General features: G+C 34.0%; 1 protein-coding gene across 1 annotated transcript; it reads right to left on the bottom strand.

The window, feature by feature from the left end:
* Window positions 1–59: 59 nt before the first annotated feature.
* LOC149421415 (syntenin-1-like) lies at window positions 60–19655 on the bottom strand. The gene is made up of 5 exons (XM_089634755.1): window positions 19456–19655; window positions 12900–13125; window positions 6793–7133; window positions 4849–5112; window positions 60–1863 (listed from the first exon to the last, which is right to left on the bottom strand). Exons 2-5 carry the CDS (start codon window positions 13122–13124, stop codon window positions 1812–1814), a joined length of 882 nt encoding a protein of 293 aa, XP_089490881.1. The 5' UTR covers window position 13125; window positions 19456–19655; the 3' UTR covers window positions 60–1811.
* Between the last annotated feature and the right edge of the window lie 606 nt (window positions 19656–20261).

The following is a 20261-nucleotide window of genomic DNA, read 5'->3' on the forward strand; positions in this document are numbered from 1 at the left end:
ACCATACTGAGACTAATTTTTGCACAAATTGTTTTTCCAGACTGCTTACATATTTCAAAATTATGATTTATAACAATAAATAATATGTAATAATAATTTTTAATTTTCCCCATTTGAAGAAGATTGTTTTTCGAAGAACAGCAGAAATAAAACATAACTATGTATTTCCAATAAAATATATTTATTATTCTTAATAAAGGTTCACAGTTACACATTTATGAATCGATAGAATGACCAGAAAAACCACACAAATCAATATTTTTTATTAATTTGGGATTAGAATTTTTTTCTAAACTAAAAAACATAACTGGAAAAATCCATTTGATTCCTACAATAATTACAATATTACATATAAGGCTATACTTACGAGTGTGTGGTACACATATCATGTATGTAAGACAAAAACATTCAAGTATAATATATTTGTAATGTTGCCTCAACAGTGTATACATTATTAACAGATTGGAATGTTTTCATAACAATAAACTATTAAAAATTCAATTAATGGCCATAAATTACTTCTTAAATCCCTGTCATAATATTTTTTTCTGAATACAAAAATTACTTGGAATTGATTCCCTAAGAATGGATGCATCTAAAAATAACTAGTAGCGATCAAATATTATTTAAATATAATAAATGCTTTAGAGGAATTTCAAGATTAACAGTAAATTTCTAAAAGTTAATGTCATAAAAAGTTCAGTACTTTGTGCTGCTGATGGAATAATATATTTATATTTTTCATCCTGGCTGTTGTAATTTTTTTTTTAATTTTAGCGCTGGCAACATTCTTCATTTACTTTTATCTATGGTTTGGTGAATATTTTTTTAAAAATAAACAAATATGAAACACTCTTTTACATATTACTAAAAATTAGTTGTTAATTTTAATATTACTGAAACACTTGAAGTATCAAATACCATTGGCAATGAAAAGTTATATGCATTGATTAGTATGTGAATTGATAACCAGAAGTTTATACGTATTATGTAAAAATAATAAAGGCAATAAATTGTCTTTGGCAAAAATACAAAATGCTTCACTGTTTATCACTAGGGCAGACTTTATTCTTTCAAATTAATGTTGTGTTGTTAGTGTAGAAAAAAGAAAATAAAAATCACAATTTTTTTAACAATGGTAAAATGGCACTCTACTTTACAAAATCAGTCAACAACAAATTATATTAGTAGCTTTTTTTTATATAAATTCACGAGTTATGTAACCCAAAAACTCTACACTTCCCCCCAAAAAAAAGATTAATTCTTTTTAATATTTGTGTCACCAAAAGATAGGACATTGGCCATTTTACAGCACCCCAATTACATCATATAAGGAATAGGCACCTAAAATAAATACTTGTATTGACAGTGAGGATTACATAATATAATTATATATGCACTTAAAATAAAATATGTATAATAACTTTTGAATACTTATTTTTATGTTAATATTCAGTAATATAATCTCAAATTGTGGATTTGCGTAGTGGGTACTCTCTTAAAATCCAAAAAAAAAAGATATTGGTCAAATTGATAATTATGTATAAAAATCTAAAATAATGTGAAAGGGACAAGTTGGAAAATAATGTAATAATATGTAATTGTGCAATACAAAATAAAGATTTGTTCTGTTTACAAAATAATTTTAAAAAGTATTGTTTGAATTATTAAATGTAAAAAGTTGTGCAGATATTAAAAATGACAAATGGCATAAAATTTTGATCAGAAGGGGGTAGAAATGGTAAGAAAATCGATTTACATCTCTCCTTCAAAAAATCATCATCACAAAACAGAAGAGGTAGCGGGATCCCCTATACGGCGGGGGTATGGTCCATGGAGTTCTTCAGTAAATTTGTTGACATTCTGCAAAACAAAACAAAAATGATATGAACTTAATGTAGGTAGGTTATTTTACTTTGAGAAGAAGTTCCTATACAGCAATGAATAATTTAAAATCTGCTCATGTTCTATTTTCGAATCGGTTTATATATATTGGTAAAATAAACAAGAGAGAACTGTCAATGAAACGGAAAAAAAATTATGTGTGTAATTAATCCTTTGTAAAATCTTATCATTAAAGATCAATCTATTATATTATTTACTGCTGCACTATGTGGAAATTATTGAAAGAAAAATGATCTGCCTTTAACCATTTAATAAAGCCATAATAATTACAGTTCCTTTAGCAAACAGTGCATTGTGAACACGCATTCGACGAACCATCATACATTATCAATATGCAAATGCAATTCTGATTATCTAATTGCTGTTTTTAGGTCTGTAAGTTAATAGTCTACCGGAATGCAAATTACTCATGATATTTGATAATAAACTTTGTCAAACTTGCGCATAATAATAATAACCATGTTGAATTCCGCTGAACGCTTATACACATCACATCATCATCAAGACTGGCCATGAGCCAAACGGCGCCTGGCGCTAGTAATAACCTTAAGGGCGCTGTGTTAGGTATTATCAGCACCTTGGCAAGTCGGCGCCCAGTCGGAGCGGACTGCTCCAATTGAATTGCATCAATCTTTCCCCACGTCAATGGGAAGTCTCGATTGTCAATTGGATAAACTTGTCGAATTCCGCTGCATGTATATTCAAAAAATATATAAATAGCACTTGGTTTCAACTTAATTACTACAAGAAATAACCATGTGATGGGGGATGGTAAAAGATGCATTAAAGTTCCATTTTATCTCACTCAAAGTTAAGTTTGAAGGTTACGAAATAAGCATAAATTATTAAAATAACCCAAACTAAACCCTAAATCTCTAAATTTTAAGTTAAAATCAAGTGTTGTTTTTTTTAAAGAGCCTTTGCATGCAGCGGAATTCACTAACTTTACTATAATAATATGTGGTCATACATTCTCATTAGTCATAATTTTTAACACAAAAACCAGACGGATCTTATCAAATGTGTATGTATTGCATACACCTAATGTTGTGTCATTCACATCAGATTAACCTTTTTTCAGCCCACCCCAGGCAATTACGCAAGCTACCCAAAGTAGCACAGGTAACGTGAGGCATATTTATAAAGATAATGAAAACTGTAAGCTAAAAGTAAGGATTAATTTCCTGTAAGATTTGATTCATCAACTTGTGACGAAAATTGGGTAATCCTATGACATTTTATAATATGTTTATCACATCTTTTGTCCAATTGGAGCAGTCTAATGCTTCCCCTAACCTTGAGATCGGGGAATCACTGATTTATATCAGCTACAAACTCAAAAAGGCGGATCATACAGTCATAAAACAATTATTTCAAAAATAAACAGTCACATTATCTTACAGATATTTTAATTGTGTGTGCCTTTCCATGTGAAGATAAATAAGATAATGTAATTAAATCCAACATTTCTGAATTTATGATAAGCACCCACCACTCAACATCTATTGTTGTTTTGGTGAGTGTTATCATTTAACCCATTGACCACTGATTTGTTTTGGAATAATCGCATCATTAATCACGTAATGTAATATACCTATAGAGGTCAAAGGGTTTAGGCCAATCTTTCTCTCGTAAATATCGACAATGGATTGCGATTTGTAAAAACTTCATTTTTGAATTTTCTTATATTTATTTTACACTAACGGAAATCCATGAAATGAATTAAATTAAACTAAAAAGAACACACAGATAAGTATATATGTATTTCTTATCTAATAAATTATAAGAGCTTCTGAACTATTGCAATGCAATTATTCAATATTGCATGATTACCAAGCCAGGACAATGTGCTAGAACTTATACAGCAGCTCATGGGACTTTTTATGGCAACAAAACTAATCAAAAAATACCAATTTCGGTAGTCTGTGCATCCTGTGTAACTCTGATTCAATGAATTCAAATTTGCTTTGAATTTAAGTGTCATTTTCAAAATTGGAACTTATTGCGTGTGGAACTGAGACAAGCAATAAAGTACCTTTCCTATAATATAATAAAAAATTATTCTTACCGTGTCATTTTCGAAATTGGAACTGATTAGTTTAGAATTCAGAATATCCCATGTTTTATCATGGGTCTGAGCTAGTATAATGATACAATTATTGTGTCTGTGGATATAGTAAAAAAAATGTATGTATAATGACAAACAATGCCCATCTAACTTTTTTTATGCAACAATGACACCTGTCTGTGAAAATGAACAATTTTACGCATGACAAACAATGCCCACCTAACCTAGTTTATTACAATGGCTGTGTCGGCCTTGAAATTAAATAATTTTATGCATGCACTTCATCCTGTAAATTTTGCATACTTAAAAATGGTGGAATGAAATCAATAAAATTTTCAAATTATTAATTAAGACCTTGTACACCAAATTGGGGGTGGAGTTGAGCCCCACAGGTCCCCGGCAGTGAATTCTTGGTTGGTATTTGCATTTAAATACATTATCAAAAAGTCGCTAATTTCTTTTTTGTTACTAAAAAAGTTATTCTAAATGAGGTTTTTTTTCTATTTATTTTTATTTTTATGATAAAGCCATTATATTTAAAGAGTTAATAACGATAGTAAAATAGTATTTCGATATCTCTAAAAATGACGAAGTTATGAGCTTTCAAAATGAACTTGAGTAAACATGTACAATCGTGTCTCGTGTGATGTCACGATTTAATACAATTCATAATTCAAAAGGCAGTGCTGCATTACTGCCACGCAAATCATTTGTATGTACTGTGACATCACACGCTTGTCGGCCTGCCACAAATTTCAACATTTAAACACGCCTGGTCAATTCAAGCAACGTTTGGATTCAGAATGGTGGTCTTTTACCAGGGCGATACTAAGAGTATATATTAAAAACCGATCAGTTACAAAAATAAAACTTACTTTTTGATCATGTGCTTGTAGATGGGAGACGGGATAACGGTTACGGTCACAATGACATCGCCGTCCCCGATGATCTTTGCAATCTCCTTGTCTTTCAGTCCGACCACGTTCTGCCCATTGACCTCCACCAGCTGGTGGTCGATGAGCAGTCCGTTCCTGGCGGCCGAGGAGTCCTTCACCAACCCGGTTATCTCTCCGTCCTTGAAGTGGAAGCCGATGTGACCCACGGAATCCTTGTGGAGGGTCAGCGTGCGTTCAAATGGTCTGGAAAATATGTATTATATTAATATGTGAATTTTTGCTTTTAACTGAAATGATTGATGATTTCTTTAGCAAATAAAACATTACGTAATACTAAAACTGACTTCTTGACTTGATTCAAATTTATTGAATTAACACCCTTTTTAGGGGCTTTTACATAAGAATAGTAAAAATAATACAGTATTTATTATTCACTAGCTGTACCCCACCACACATTGCTGCAGCTCAGTCTGTCTGTGATAGAGAAACAATAGTGCATGTTACTTTTACGTCCAAGAGATGGCGCTTTATTTTTATTTTTAAAGCATGTTCTTGCCACAGGTGACATCTATATAATATAAATATTTAAAAACACACGCATATTCAAAAGAACTTTAAGATACGAGATTTAAGATTTTGAACAAACGAACATTTACATTTTTATTTATATAGATAACTAAACTACCTCGTAAAGATCTTTTGTATTTGTTAAGTGATAAATTTAAGATGTCCACTGAGTCAGTATAATTATTTCCCTCCATTAGTATTCTGGGCAATGAAAAATATACAAAATGGTAGTTAGTCCCAGAATTTTGCACCGAAATAAATCCCGACTTCAAAAAATTAGTAAAATCTTTGTCAAAGGTTTATTATAGCTTATAGGTATATCCTATTTTTACAGTTAACCCAATAAACAATATTTAAAAAAAAAAATACATTACATATTAAATATGGACAATAAAATTTAAACAGTTTAATTCTTGAAGTATTTGAGTTCTGATGCTAGGTGAAAATAATTTATTCTAAATTCAAATATTGCTGCTCAGCCAGTATCTTTGGGCATTTGCGGGGTAAGAAGGGACTGCGGGCATGTTACAAACTAGTTGGTACTATGCACAGTAAATAAATTCGAAACTGTCCTCTTTGAAATCTCTTTATATTGATGTTTATTTATTACTCTCAATGTTACATTGCAGTGGAAACTTTAAATGACAATATATTACGTCCTTTGGTTGTCCTACTATACACAAATAATAGCCTATTTTATTATTTAAAACAACTGTCTTCATCATTTTTTGTCTCAACTCGGTTTCAATTTTTCACATACAAAAAGCCTAACACATTTTTAATCAAGTGCGTATTGTGTTCCGTCACGCCGTTTGCTTTTTACGTGCCGTGTGCTAACCAATAGTATGGTCAGAATTTGAACTGTGTAGTTTAAATTCACACACGTCAGCTATAACGACGGAGTGCCGTGAGCCACACAATCGCACAAAAAACTTTCGTCCTGTCAAAACCAATGTGTATACTATCGCCGGTTTTTATCAGAATAATCGCTTAATACATATTTTATCGCAATCCAATTAAAAATAACGAGTGCTACCGCACCACGATCACCGTTCCAGTGCTGACAGATGATTCTCGAGATGCAGATTTCATTCGCCACCCGGTAAGTTGATTGTGAATTAACCTTACGAATTGTGTTTTCGCATTCGCCTGTCATAAGCCATAGGCTTCATCCATGCTTTATCTGTGTGGAATAGCCCTTTAAATTACGGCTATCCCAACCCTTGTTCGTTCCTCAAACATATTGCGTATTACATATTTCTTTATAATCAATTCATTGTTGTCTCTGTGGTCAAAGTTATATGAAGTTATGGGAATCCCGATCTGAAAAGAACAATGAGACGAGTTTAAAGTTACCTGTCCCTGATGGAAAGACTGATTCCATTAACGGGAGCATTCTTCAATATCTTGTGTGCCTCATCCATAGACATCCCAGCGGCGGCCTTGTTGTTAATCTCCAGCACCTGGTCTCCGAAGCGCAGTCCAGCCATGGCCGCCACGCTCCCCTTCATGACCAGGCAGACAAACAGCCCATTGCTGACGGCTCGGAGCCTCAGTCCTATCTTGCCCTTGTCGTCTTTGCAGAGCACTATTTGGCGGATGCCTTGCGTCACAAACGACTTCTGGAGGGCTACAGACTGCCCTGACAAGGGGGCCACCATGTTTCCCAGCACATTTGGTCTGCCGTTATTTGTCGCCTGAAAGAAAAAATTATAAATTTAAACCGGATTGGCGCTATTGAATCATTTACGAAATTTTGACATTATGACTTGTGTGCGACCGTTGTAATTATGTTCTTTGAGAATTCAGTCGTTAAAGTCATAATTCTTGGCTCAATATTAGATCATACACATACATTTCATTATTCTGGCACTGCTTTAAGATTTTATTTGTTTATCTGTAATATATCATATCAATGACTATTATTTGCTTACACATTGCTAACATTGAAATGGTAAACAAAAATTATTATTTTGATACTAGCTGTACCCCGCCAAGCGTTGCTGTGGCTCAGTCTGTTTGTACAGATATAAACAATAGCGTGTGTTGCCTTTACGTCCAACAGATGGCGCTGTTAAAAAAAAAAGTATTTACCTGTCACAGGTTACATCTATATAATATAGGTATATATCTCCCGCAAGATTGCAAAAGAGAAGAAAATATTGTTGGTTTGAGACACAGACATATGAATATTAATAGACTTGAAATTAAGGATGAGGGGTAAAATCAACTGTTGAAGAACGAAGAGGGTAAAGCTGACTGTGATTCGTCAATAAATCAATCTGATAGTATATAGGCATCTCGCCTTATAATATCACCATTTAGTTCTTAAAAGTAAAATCTGCTATTGAATGAATAGACATTTTTACATGGGAGCGCAAATTACTCGCCACGTTATGAACAAATTTGCGAAGTCCAAATTCGGAAAAATAAATTTCTTCTATTTTCAGAGTCGAATATTTCATTTATGTATTTAGTTAAGACACTTTTATAAATGTTCATAATTTACTTCCCAGCAACCAACCAGCTTTGTGTTTCACGTCCAGACGTGTCTCGATGTGATAGTATTTATGTTTCTACAACTGATCCATATTATACGATGTGAATATGCTTAAAATAAAGTAAAATAATGCTTATATAAGGAATGTAATACGACAATTGGGTTTATTCTCTTTTTCACATCTATTTTTACAAGTTTTCATAGTACAAGTCACCATTTTGCCGTGTTATTTCGTAAAATTAACCGATGATGCCTCGACCATAGTTCGCACAAGAATGATGACGTCACTTTTCTAAATTCACTTGAGGCCATACGCGAGCACAGCCGGCTCCAATGGAACCGGTATGGGGAGTGGGGAATAATACGCTTTTAATCACTTAGGGCAGGTCTACTAATATTCATATGTCTATGGTTTGAGATAATTTTTCAATTTCCGTTTAAATAAAAATATTCATCATTATGAAATCAAAAACACACGCGTATTCCAATGCAACGTTTTTTAATAAAACTTTTTGATTAACCTATTAAGGTAACAATTAAACCTAAAGCAACAATTTCTCGGGATGACAACATCGCTAGCGTAAATCACGGGGGTATCGTGATTTTAGGTCGCCAGGGCTTGCGTTTAACAAGGGTGTCAATTGGTGCATACCGAACCTTTGAGCACTTGGGATGCCGAGTTTCGTCTGCAGGAGCATCATTCATTTTATTTACCCTATACCGGCCTGGTTCAAAACAAATCACTTTGGACTTTTTTAATGAATTTTCGTGTTTTCTCGAGCGGGTTGTGGGACTTTCCGATAATATTTTCATAACAGGTGACATTAACATTCACTTAGAGCGTCTAGAATCACCAAATACTCTTAAATTCACTGATTTATTAGACTGCTTCGGATGCCGTCAATGGGTTAATTCCCCAACTCACGATGCTGGCGGAACTTTGGACATTTTTATCTCAAAGTCAAGCGGTCCGTTTCTGGTAGCGGATAGTGTGGATGTAGGACTATCAGACCATCGACTTATTCGCGCAGAAATCGATTTTAACCCACCGAAAATTCCTTACGTTACTATCACATCAAGAGCATGGCGCGGTTTTAACTTTGACGACTTCCTGTCAGAACTAAAAGCTTCTCCGCTCTGTACACATAGCGCATGGGAAACAGAGTCGCCAACCAAACTAGCAGCAGATTATAACACCATCCTTTCAACCCTTTTAAATACATATGCTCCAATTTCTACAAAAACTCGGCGTCTACGAAAATCTGATGCCTGGTTTGACGAAGAATGTCGGAGCCAGAAGAGATTGATGCGTAAATTGGAGAGGTCCTACAGACACTCGGGGGTTACATCACGGAACGATTGGATACAGGCTCAAAAAGAGTACACGATCTTAATCCGTTCAAAAAGGTCTGAATATTGGACAAATAGGATCACTTCAGAGCGTCAAAATCCACGTAGTCTTTGGAACTCGGTTAAGACAGTCATTGCTGATGTCCATGCACCAAATACAATCGACATAGCTCCGGAAATCTTCTCCAAGTTTTTTCTTGACAAAATTGAGTCAATACGAGCCCTAACAACCTACGCTCCACCACCGTATTTTACTAAATGCAATAGAGAAAACCTTTCTGCCTTCAAACCTACATCCCTAGAAGAAGTAAGGAAATTAATTCTTACTTCACCGAACAAGCAGTGTTCGCTCGACCCTATTCCAACGTGGCTACTGAAAAAGTGTTGCAATGAAATTGCTCCCTTTTTAGTTCATCTTTTCAATAAGTCACTTAGCACGGGTGACTTTCCAAAATCCCTTAAATCAGCTATCGTAACTCCATTATTAAAAAAACCACAACTGGACGCTGAAGATCTTTCAAATTACCGACCTGTTTCAAATCTGCCTTTTATATCAAAAATATTAGAAAAAATCGCTGCCTCACAGGTCATATGTCACTTAAATTCAAATGAATTATTAACTAAATACCAATCTGCATACAGACGGTTCCACTCCACAGAAACCGGGTTACTACGTGTTTTGTCGGACATAACTACTGCCATTGAGTCGGGTAAACTGGCACTTCTTTCAGTCTTGGACATGAGTGCTGCATTTGACACGATTGACCATGACTTTCTTATTAAACGATTAGATGAATCATTTGGTTTAAACTGCGATGTTAAGACCTGGCTGACATCGTACCTGGCCAACCGTTTACAAGCCGTAAAAGTAGGAAAAAACCAATCAAATTATGCAACCCTTTCATCTGGAGTACCCCAAGGGTCCGTTCTGGGTCCACTACTCTTCATCCTCTTCACAAATGATGTCGCTAAAATAATAGAATCATTCGGCCTTCTATCTCACTGTTACGCTGATGACCAGCAAGTTTACTTTTACTGCTTACCAGAAGAAATAAACAGTCTAAAAATTCGTATAACTGAGTGTATAGAAGCAATTACTCGCTGGATGACCTCAAATAGATTGAAACTGAATCCCACAAAGACTGAGTTTCTGTGGACTGCTACAAGCAGACGTCAGCATAACATTGAAAACTCCCCAATAACCATTTCTGGAAGTGACATCACTCCAAAAACGTGCATCAAATTACTGGGTGTCAATCTGGATGCTAATTTTTCCCTTAAAACTCAGGTGAACAGAACTGTAAGCACGGGGTTCTTTCAATTAAGGCAAATTAAAGCAGTGCGGAGAAACCTGCCAACAGAGGCGACTAAATTGCTAGTCAATTCCTATGTTGTTTCACGTCTAGATTATTGCAACGGAATATATGCAAGTCTCCCTAAATGTCAAATCAACAAATTACAATCCGTTTTCAACGCCGCGGCAAGGCTTATCACCGGAGTATCTAAATACTCCCACATTTCAGAGCATCTCAAAAATCTGCACTGGCTCAAATGTCCTGAAAGAATCCAGTTCAAGGTATGCTGGATGGTATTTAAGTCACTTAACGGAATGGCTCCGGCTTATTTATCAGAATTGTGTATTCCAGAAGATTCCAACTCCCGACAGTCAACCCTTAGGTCAGCAACGTCATCAGCTATCGGAAGGTTGAAGGAACCAAAGCGCACACCAGATACTAAGTTCGGTGAGCGTGCTTTTGCCGTGTCAGGACCTAAAGCCTGGAATGGACTGCCACATGATTTGAGAATGATCGCAGACTCGACAGAATTTAGGTCTAAACTTAAAACGCACCTTTTCAGACAGTCGTATCCATAATTTCAGAAACCTCCACTTTCACAGTTGACGGCAATTTAAATTTAAATTAACAAAATGTAAAAAATACTAAAAATAAAATAAAATAAATAAAAATAATAATTAAAAATAAATAAATAAAAATGATAACAACTAACAATTTGTAGGCTTTTAAGACAGTTAAAATACATTTAAATTAAAATAAAAACTATAGCAGACTTAAGATCATGCGACGACCAGTGTTTTTTTTGATGTATTTTCCTCTGCGTGCAGTTCTATCTTTTATAAGCATAAACTTTTTAATATAAGTGTGTTTGTTGGAAGTGACTTGCCAGGTAAGTATGTTTTGGTATCATTTCTAAATAACAAATGTAGATCCTAGGAAATAAATTGTACAGCGCCCTTGAGGTGATTTTTCACAAAAACGGCGCTCTACAAATTATCCAATTATTATTATTATTATTAGTAAGTAATTATACTATAAAAGGAATCTATCTGCATTTGGAAAATTTTTTATTTTAGCATTCTAATTTTTTATTACTTAAAATTAATATTCGCTTTCGAGATGACAGCCATTTAAAATAATTTCCTTTGTTGACATCTTCTTATGTTGCTATTCCTGATACTATACTAGTGGCTAGAAGAAACGTTATTACCATTTACTCTTTGCAAATTAGGTAGGTACTGTTTTGGCAGAACTGAAAACAAAATAAAATATAGGAATTTAGGCATGTTTTTTTTAAATATATATTTTTTTAAAGGGTATGATGTTAGGTTAGGTTAGTATAGGTTAGGTTTGGTTGGGTTAGGTAAGGGTAGGTGAGGTAAGGGTAGGTGAGGTTAGGTAAGGGTAGGTTAGGTTAGGCTTATTTACATACAAAATTATTTGAAAAATTGTTAAAAAAAACTTGCCTAAATGCCATAATTTTATTTTATTTTATTGCCAGAGTTCCGCAGAAATGCAGAAGTTATTAGAAATGGTTGCTAAGTAATTAAAAATTAGAATGATAAAATTAAAAATTTCCCAAATGCAGATAGTTGCCTTTTGTTGTAATTAAGGTGAGTCAAAAGATTTTATTTAAAAAAATATATCACATTAAGCGTGGCCAGCGATCTATAATTAAATATTTACAAAAACACACAATATCTGACTAATAAAAGGTAGGTATAATTAGGATTAAAAAATAACAGTAATGTGTGGATTAATATAAAGCCTATAAACCGGATGCACAGTTACTTTACTATTTTTACTCAAGAAATAATATTATTCAAGGTTAATTGATACTTTCCATTTCATAAATCTAAGCGGGAATTAACTGAATTCCTCAAACCAAGCACACAAATGAAACTAAGGCCCAGTTGTTTTGCAGAAATCCATGTGTGACAAAGTCATCAAATGGTCATTCAGCGCCATTTTGCCTTTTGTAAGGTAGTTGAAAGGTTTCCATTAAATGCTGATTCTAAGTCGGCTTCAGTTTTCAAACACATTATGATCAGCAGAAGAGGACAATTATCATGATGTTAATCTTGTCAGCTTGTTACAATTAGAAAGCTGAAGCGCACCTATGACAATGTTACATTTGAATTTCTGCAAAACAATTGGATCCAATTGTTTTTCATTTACCGAGATAATGGAAAATTACAAATTATTATCCTGAGGAACGTAAATTGCGCATTTATCATATTTTGTCTTTGTGGTTCTCCATTCTCTCTACCTGTCCAATGTATTTAGGATTAGTTGGGTGGTAAGTAATATGTACTTACAGGAACCATTCGAGAATACTCCGGCATGTTGAGGGCAATCATTTCCTGCGAGAGTTCCAGCCCCATGTAGTCGGACAGGGCGGGGTACATTACCCCCAAGGCGTTGCCCCCGGGCACCAGGGCTGACTGGTAGGACTGCTGCTGCTGACTGGCCTGCAGATGGCTGACCTGAGCCTGCACCATGTGGTCCACCTTCATGTCCTCCAGAGACGGGTAGAGAGCCATTCTGCAATCGTCATCAAAATATAGTCTTACCCAAAGAAAGGTTATGATCCGTAGTGCTTCTAACAATAACCCGTTAACCTTTTCCACTCTGACCATTTTTCTCAATATTTTCGTGGCACCCTATCTGGTAATTCGTGTGACCATTGGTACATTTGGTACATTTTGCATAAAATAGTTGTTAAATCACACCTTAAGTAACTAAAAGATAATACGTTTGATTTCAATATGTTTTATTTACATAATTTCTTTTATTGCGTAGCGATAATTATGTAAAGTATGGGAATAATATATAAAGAATCCAATGTAAGTCCTTGTAAAAATTCCTTTCTAATTGTCCTGTACCGCACAGGGGTTGACCGGTGACTACCTGGACCCGATTGGCTTAAGTTTTATGGCTAGTACACGGTTTCTTATTTTGCATTGGTTATATTATTTTAGATTCCGACCCTCATTCAGGAAACAAAAGATAGACCAGCCCACAACACATAAAATAGATAATAAATTTGGCAAAAATTCTACACGGTGATTACAAGTTAGAGTTTTGTACATACTATAATTAGGTATAACTAGTAACTTACATCTACGACTTATATTACTGGCTTACAACAAATTTTTACAATTATTACTAGTGACTTACATCTAAGACTTATATATAAATAACTATGCATAATATAACAATGTCACATTTTAAGTATATTTATCACAATAAAAAACTCACGATTCGGTCCAATGTCATTATAAATTTATCTTTCTTACTTATTATATTATTACTAAATCACCATCACTCGAAGCATTCCCCCACATGAAGTGCCGGTTTGTTATCACAATTTTTACAGTGATACATTGTTCATTTTCTTTGCCCTCCCCCTCTATTAGAACCGCAAACAACGCAATCCCTGTACTTTTTCTGCGCATTAGGCATTAGGTATTACATGTAGATTCAGGTGATTAAACTGCTGTTCTGGATCTACCGAATGTCTTCCTTTCCTTGTTTTTACACCTTCTCTATATTTTCCAACCAGTTGAATTATTAGCCTATCCACAAATTGAAGATGACTCATCGGCTTTTCATTGTTTTTAAACTTTTTTTCCTTGTACAAGATGTAAGCATTTACCACCGAAACTTCTAAGCCCCAAAAAAAGAGATTGCGCCACCATTATAATGTTTTCCCTAGGAAGCAGTATAGAAGGTTGTTGCGGAATCTCAATATTCTCTTCATTGCTATCTTCACTGAAATAAGCACATCTCTTTCTTCTGGGCGGCATAAAGTCACTTCCACTATCTGTATCACTTGGGTTGTTACCCACTTCTTCACTATCACTTATTATCACATTACCATTGTCATTGCAATCAATATTATTAAATGTAAAAAGGTCCTCATCATCAATACTAGCGATACAATCACATTCCTAATTATAACTACGCAGTAAAACTATCATTATTTTCCGTGACGGTTAAATAAATATATATTTTTAACTACGTAAATTATATAGAAATATAATAGTTCCACAATACGAAAAAATATGGTCACAAAAAGTGGGAGTAATCTCGGAGAACCGTCGTAAACGCAGGACAACAACTGACTGTTTCGAAAATATTGGAATAAAACAAGCATTCAGTACGTTAAAATAATGCATCTATTTTTCCAAGAATATATCTAATTAACGGTAAATTTAAATGAATAAATGTTGGTTTAGACAACATTTTGCGTCCATTCTTTGTACTTATCGGAAATAATAGTTCGTAGAATGTACTTAGGTACATAGAAATTAGTGATTAAACTTATACCTGCACCGGGCCAGACCCTCTGGCCGACGGAGCTGTATACCGAAATCGTATGGGCCAGAATGTGTGGCCTACAGAGTGGAAAAGGTTAAAGCATAATTCCTTAGGCCGCCCAGACACAATCTACAATTTCATCGTTCGGAATGCAATAATGTGAATTTTTACAAATGTGATATTTTAATGCCATTTGATTCGTAATCATTTTCTTCCATAGAATGCCAAATATTTGTTAAAAATGTTCGTTTTTTGGATAATTTGCAATACCGCTTTCAAGCACAATACCACTTGGTATCGTGGATCGATTTTTCTCTCTCTTGAACAATTTGTTTCATGTGGAACGACGATATTATCATGTTTTGACAAGTGCGGACTCTAACATTGATGGATCGACAGAGGTGTTGGTTCATTTCTGAATATTTTGATATCCATATATAGGATTACAAAATAATGTGATACTATAATTACTGTCAATATTATCAGTGGTGTGCTGGGGGTTTGTTTACATGGTGGATGTTTATTTATGTGGAAGTTTATTTAATTCTTATCATTAATAACATAGCAGTCAAGTACTAAGAATACTTATGTAATTACAGTACTCTCTTACTAATCCGCCACCCCAAAAACCGGGTAAGTGTCCAATTAGGGAAAACGGCAGAATATAGTGCAAACAGGTATTTTGCAAAGGCAAACTCTTCGAAACTAAATCGATCTTTCATAAAATTTCCATTTCTAAATAAATCTATATGAAATTCACTTTTGCTTTCGTTAATGAATGAATCTTGGAAGTGGTAATTAACCCACTTACAGACATCAGAATGAGCTGAAACTCGGTAGATAGACTTGTTGTTGATAAGAATGCATTCTATTAACTTTTGGTGGCAATCACGCATACACATGTGGACATATACGCATTTCTCTGAATTGAATAACATTACAGCAGTTGATATATGAAATAAATGTCGGTCCTATCCAATCGAAATTTGGCTATTGATATAATAAATCTATTAATAAAAATAGATGTATTATAGTAAAAATGATGTTTTTTACAGGTTGATTTTTTTGATTTAGAAAAGGTGTCTTGTTTACGCTTACAAGAAAACTCCATTTTGTAAACTTATTAAAAAAAAAATTTGGTAGAACCAAAAAAAAACAAAAACCCAATGACATGCGACAGTTGCTAAAATGCACAGAAAACTAACCAAAATGTTTTAAAACAACACTCTCCATATCGCTCACTGAGAAATGCCAACTGGGAATATCAATTTATCTATACACATAGAGCGTGGATGTTGGCAATTGTTTTTAAATTTCTCTGAAACATGAGCGGCGCCCATGAACTCCTCAGAACTCTTTTGCGAAGCGGAAATACCCGAATACATTTTTTTGTCACGCCGAGATGGCACCACTTTAGTTGACAGTTTGTATATGGATAATTCCAGCAGGTAGAATATAGAAGCCTATTTCGTCCGATCTGGAGTAGGGTATAGACTGATATAATGTTTTGAGCGCACAACCCATTTTTAGGAGTACGAGCCGCCACTGCACAAGAAGCCCAACTGTTTGGAGCCAGTGAAACTATGGTATCCCCAATCAGGGTATTTTGTGGGGCTGAAGAAAACGGGGAGAGGAGGGTTGGGAAGTACCTGGCTATTCAGACCTGATCACGAAACATGGCTAAATCCACTTATTATTCTCATAAATTATTGAGGTTGTGGGACAGGAAGGTTGGGAAGTTCCTGGCTATTCAAGGCTACCAAACGTGGCTAAATCCATTTCATGCTGTGTTTTGAGTATCTACCTATCTGTGATGCTACAACTGAATAATTCTCATAGATTATAAGCTTGGTCATTATTTTGCTATTAATTGGGGCATATTTTTCTTTCAATTTCTCTTTGTGTGATTCATATTTGTTACTCGTGTGACCCGGATATTATATTATAATTGGGTATATTATTTTCTATATAATATTATATAGTTAACCCTGTTCTCTATATAATATATGCATTGCTTTACATAGTCCTCTATGCAATACTGGTAGATCGCCCCGCAATGCTTCGCTATTGCTAATGTCTTTCTCGGACACCTCCGACTTCTTCCACCATGCACTACTGTATACCACAATGTTACTGTTAAAAAACTACATTACACCGATTTTAATTCGAGTCCGTATCTCATTACGGTGCAGAGATATTACGTTAAATATTCCTCGGGCGTCCCCGACTTCTACCATTTAAACATCTCTAAACACTCTTGGCACTAATAACAACAAACTTTGAAATTTTCAGTGATATTGGTCAACCACTTTTCGAGATTTGCGAGTACAAACATACGCAGTCTGAATTTTTATATATTAAGATTAGACACCAGTTAGAATTTAACTCAACCATTTGGAATGCATTTTATAATATAAAACGTTATCCTGCCACAGACCGCCTTCTATGTAGGGAAGATAAAATATGTGATTGTATGTATTTTTGGTTGAGAAATCTGAAGAAAAAAATTAAATTCGTTGAAAATTTTTTTTGGGTCCAAAACTACCTATATTCCAAGCTACCTAACCAACCACACACATTCACGAAATTTCATTGAAATCGGTTGGGCGGTTTCAGAGATTAGCGTGTACGAACATAGTGACACGTGATTTTTATATGTATTGCTTTACATATTTTAATTAAGTCAGTAGTTCTAGTATAAATTATTTAAGAAATATATTTGTACAGCGCCCTTCAGGTGATTTTTTACGAAAACGGCGCTATATAAATTAGCCAAATACTGTTATTATTATTATTATTGCTTTAAATTGTTCTCTATATAATATAATATTAATCTTTGTAAATATCTCAAAGCCAAATATAATATTGAAAATTATAATTGAAATAATAGACACACTTCTACAATCAACTACTATCAACTTTTTTACTTTGGAATTTACATTGACAGTGGCGAAGTACGTCTAAAACTTAGCTGCACACTGCAGTGCGCCTCAAGGTAGTCATTATTTCACTGGACTGCAAATGTAGCTAGTAGCACTATAGAGGTTGACATCTTCAATGCCAGTTCCACTTCTTAGATCGTGACGGGATCAATCAATGGTAGCCTGTTCCAGGAATATTTGCCCAATACTTTGTCTACAAAGTTGAGACATTCTTACTTGACATTCTTCTTATTGTAAATTTTGTACCCCAAAAACTATTGTTCAATTTTGATGTCATTTTCATGAATAAATTAATTGAAATGACAAATTAATGGTTCTACGCTTTTGGATTTCGTATCATATTTTTATTTTCACTTACTACATTTAACAGTACTTTCTCAGTAATCTGCAGCTCGATTATCTGACAACTAATATAATTCGCCAGTATTTGTATGTCAAATTCAGTAGTTCGACTCGGTAGGCATAATGTTCTTATCAGGTCTTTGTGGAAAATGACTCAATTCAATTCATAATCATGTCTATTATTAGTTAGATACATCAATATGCAAGATATATTATTTTTTAATATTAGAAACCACTAGACTAGCAGCTAAAGAAAAGCCTTCATGAAAAGGTGTTTGTAGTGAATCCTGCTTGTTTCCGTGGTTAATTTTTTTATATATGACATTAATAAAATTAGTCACAAGGAAAAATAAGTAAATGCAAGCAGGATTGAGGAAAAACTCGATTAATAATATACTCATGCTTATTACCTCATGGCATAAGAAAAAAATATCCTGCAGTGAATCAAACAAAATAGTTGGATAAGGGACCTACAATTCAAAATAGTTGGATAAGGGACCTACAATTAAGGATTAAAATCCCGCACAGTTTTCGATCACACTGGATTCACACAGGGTTTTTCGAATCCCGCCGGGTTCACAAACCTGTTAAAACAGTTTGCACCAATCTTGCACAAAGTGCCGTAGCTAAATCAATGTTCAGAACTGAAGACTACTTATTTAATTTATCCAACATAAATCGGAAAGATGTTTCTACAATTATGAGATTAGATTTTCAGCTGCATAATTCTATTACACATAGAGCGTAAAATTATTACTTTGTAATAAAATCCCGCAAATCTGGCAGATTGTGCAGTAAAAGTGCAGGATTGCGGGATCCCACTTAGCGGGTTGCAATCCCTACCTATAATACCGATCATGTTCTGGAATTTATTTTTCTTTGGATTTCATATAAACAAAACTTTTCTTTTTTTTTTGCTATCCAGTTTAAGAGTTGAGGTTCCCCCAAGATGCCTAATCCAAAAAGAAGTAAATCTAATAAAAATGAAGTTACAACAATAAAGCGTATGATACTGTATTGTTGGATATTTTATAATAAAAAAGGAATTTTGAGGAAAAGGCATTTTTTTAAATTTTGTGCAATATTATGAAAAATAGTAATTCCTGGGCATATCCCCATTTAATTTCGTTTGGCATCAGACATCATTAACATTCCTTCGAATGACAAGGTGACTCATTAAATGGAATGTTGATAAGGGATTTTTTGCTCTTTTCTATTGTTCTTTGCATCAAATGAGTCGAATCAAAAATGCTAAAAATACACTTACTTGACAAGTGGACTGTTAACGTCTGGAACGTGTAAAACAACGAATGCCGCACACTACTGGCTTCGAATATGAATACGGAAATATAATTCGCGAAAGAGAAGCACGAGCGAAAACTGGTATAACGAGCCAGCAAATACGTATTTTGATAAAGATAAATAAAATACACAGTACACACAAAAAAAATAATATGTCAGTTTAGTATTGCCAGATTATAAAAATTGCCTGAAAATATATAATATTTAATTTTGAATGGCGGCGTTAAATATTGTAGAGTATGTGTAGAGTCAACATCATTAAAACAACACTTTATTTTATGATTTTAATTTAAATATCTGATGGAGAGAAGTATTTAAGTTGGGGGTTAAATAAACAAGGTCAAAATAGGTTTTTACGGTTAAGTGTTGGTTACTTTAATAATCTGTGCGTATTTCCTAACCTTTATTGATAAAAATGGAACTTTAATGCATCTTTTACCGTCTCCAACTACATAAATAGTTACTTCTTGTAGTTATTAAGTTGAAACCAAGTGCTATTTATATTTTTTGCAGCGGAAGCGGAATTCGACAAGTTTATAATTTAAAAAATGTAACCAAAACTTATAAAAACATTAATTTTATCTTGTGGGTGGTTTTGGTTTAGTAGATAGTTTGGTCTAGATAATTGATTTATGATTTAGTCTCCGGTCGTCTCAGGAGTTGATTTATGGTCTCAACTGGTTATGCTAAAAAATTGCACAAAAAATATATTTATTTTACTTTTCCAAAATTGGTCTATAAAAATAAACGAATAATGCATTTTTCTAATTT

The sequence above is a fragment of the Hesperophylax consimilis genome, chromosome 8 (assembly GCF_061612785.1).
Source record: "Hesperophylax consimilis isolate HC1 chromosome 8, BYU_Hcon_1.0, whole genome shotgun sequence".
NCBI classification, from domain to species: Eukaryota; Metazoa; Arthropoda; class Insecta; order Trichoptera; family Limnephilidae; genus Hesperophylax; species Hesperophylax consimilis.

Bases quoted from the DNA above. Each gene is read 5' to 3' on its own strand.
- LOC149421415 (XM_089634755.1), bottom strand. From the start codon at position 13,124: ATGGCTCTCTACCCGTCTCTGGAGGACATGAAGGTGGACCACATGGTG. The intron at 7,134-12,899 runs GTAAGTACATAT...TTTTTCTTTCAG, and splicing joins AGTATTCTCGAATGGTTCCT to GCGACAAATAACGGCAGACC. The intron at 5,113-6,792 runs GTAACTTTAAAC...CATATTTTCCAG, and splicing joins AGTCTTTCCATCAGGGACAG to ACCATTTGAACGCACGCTGA.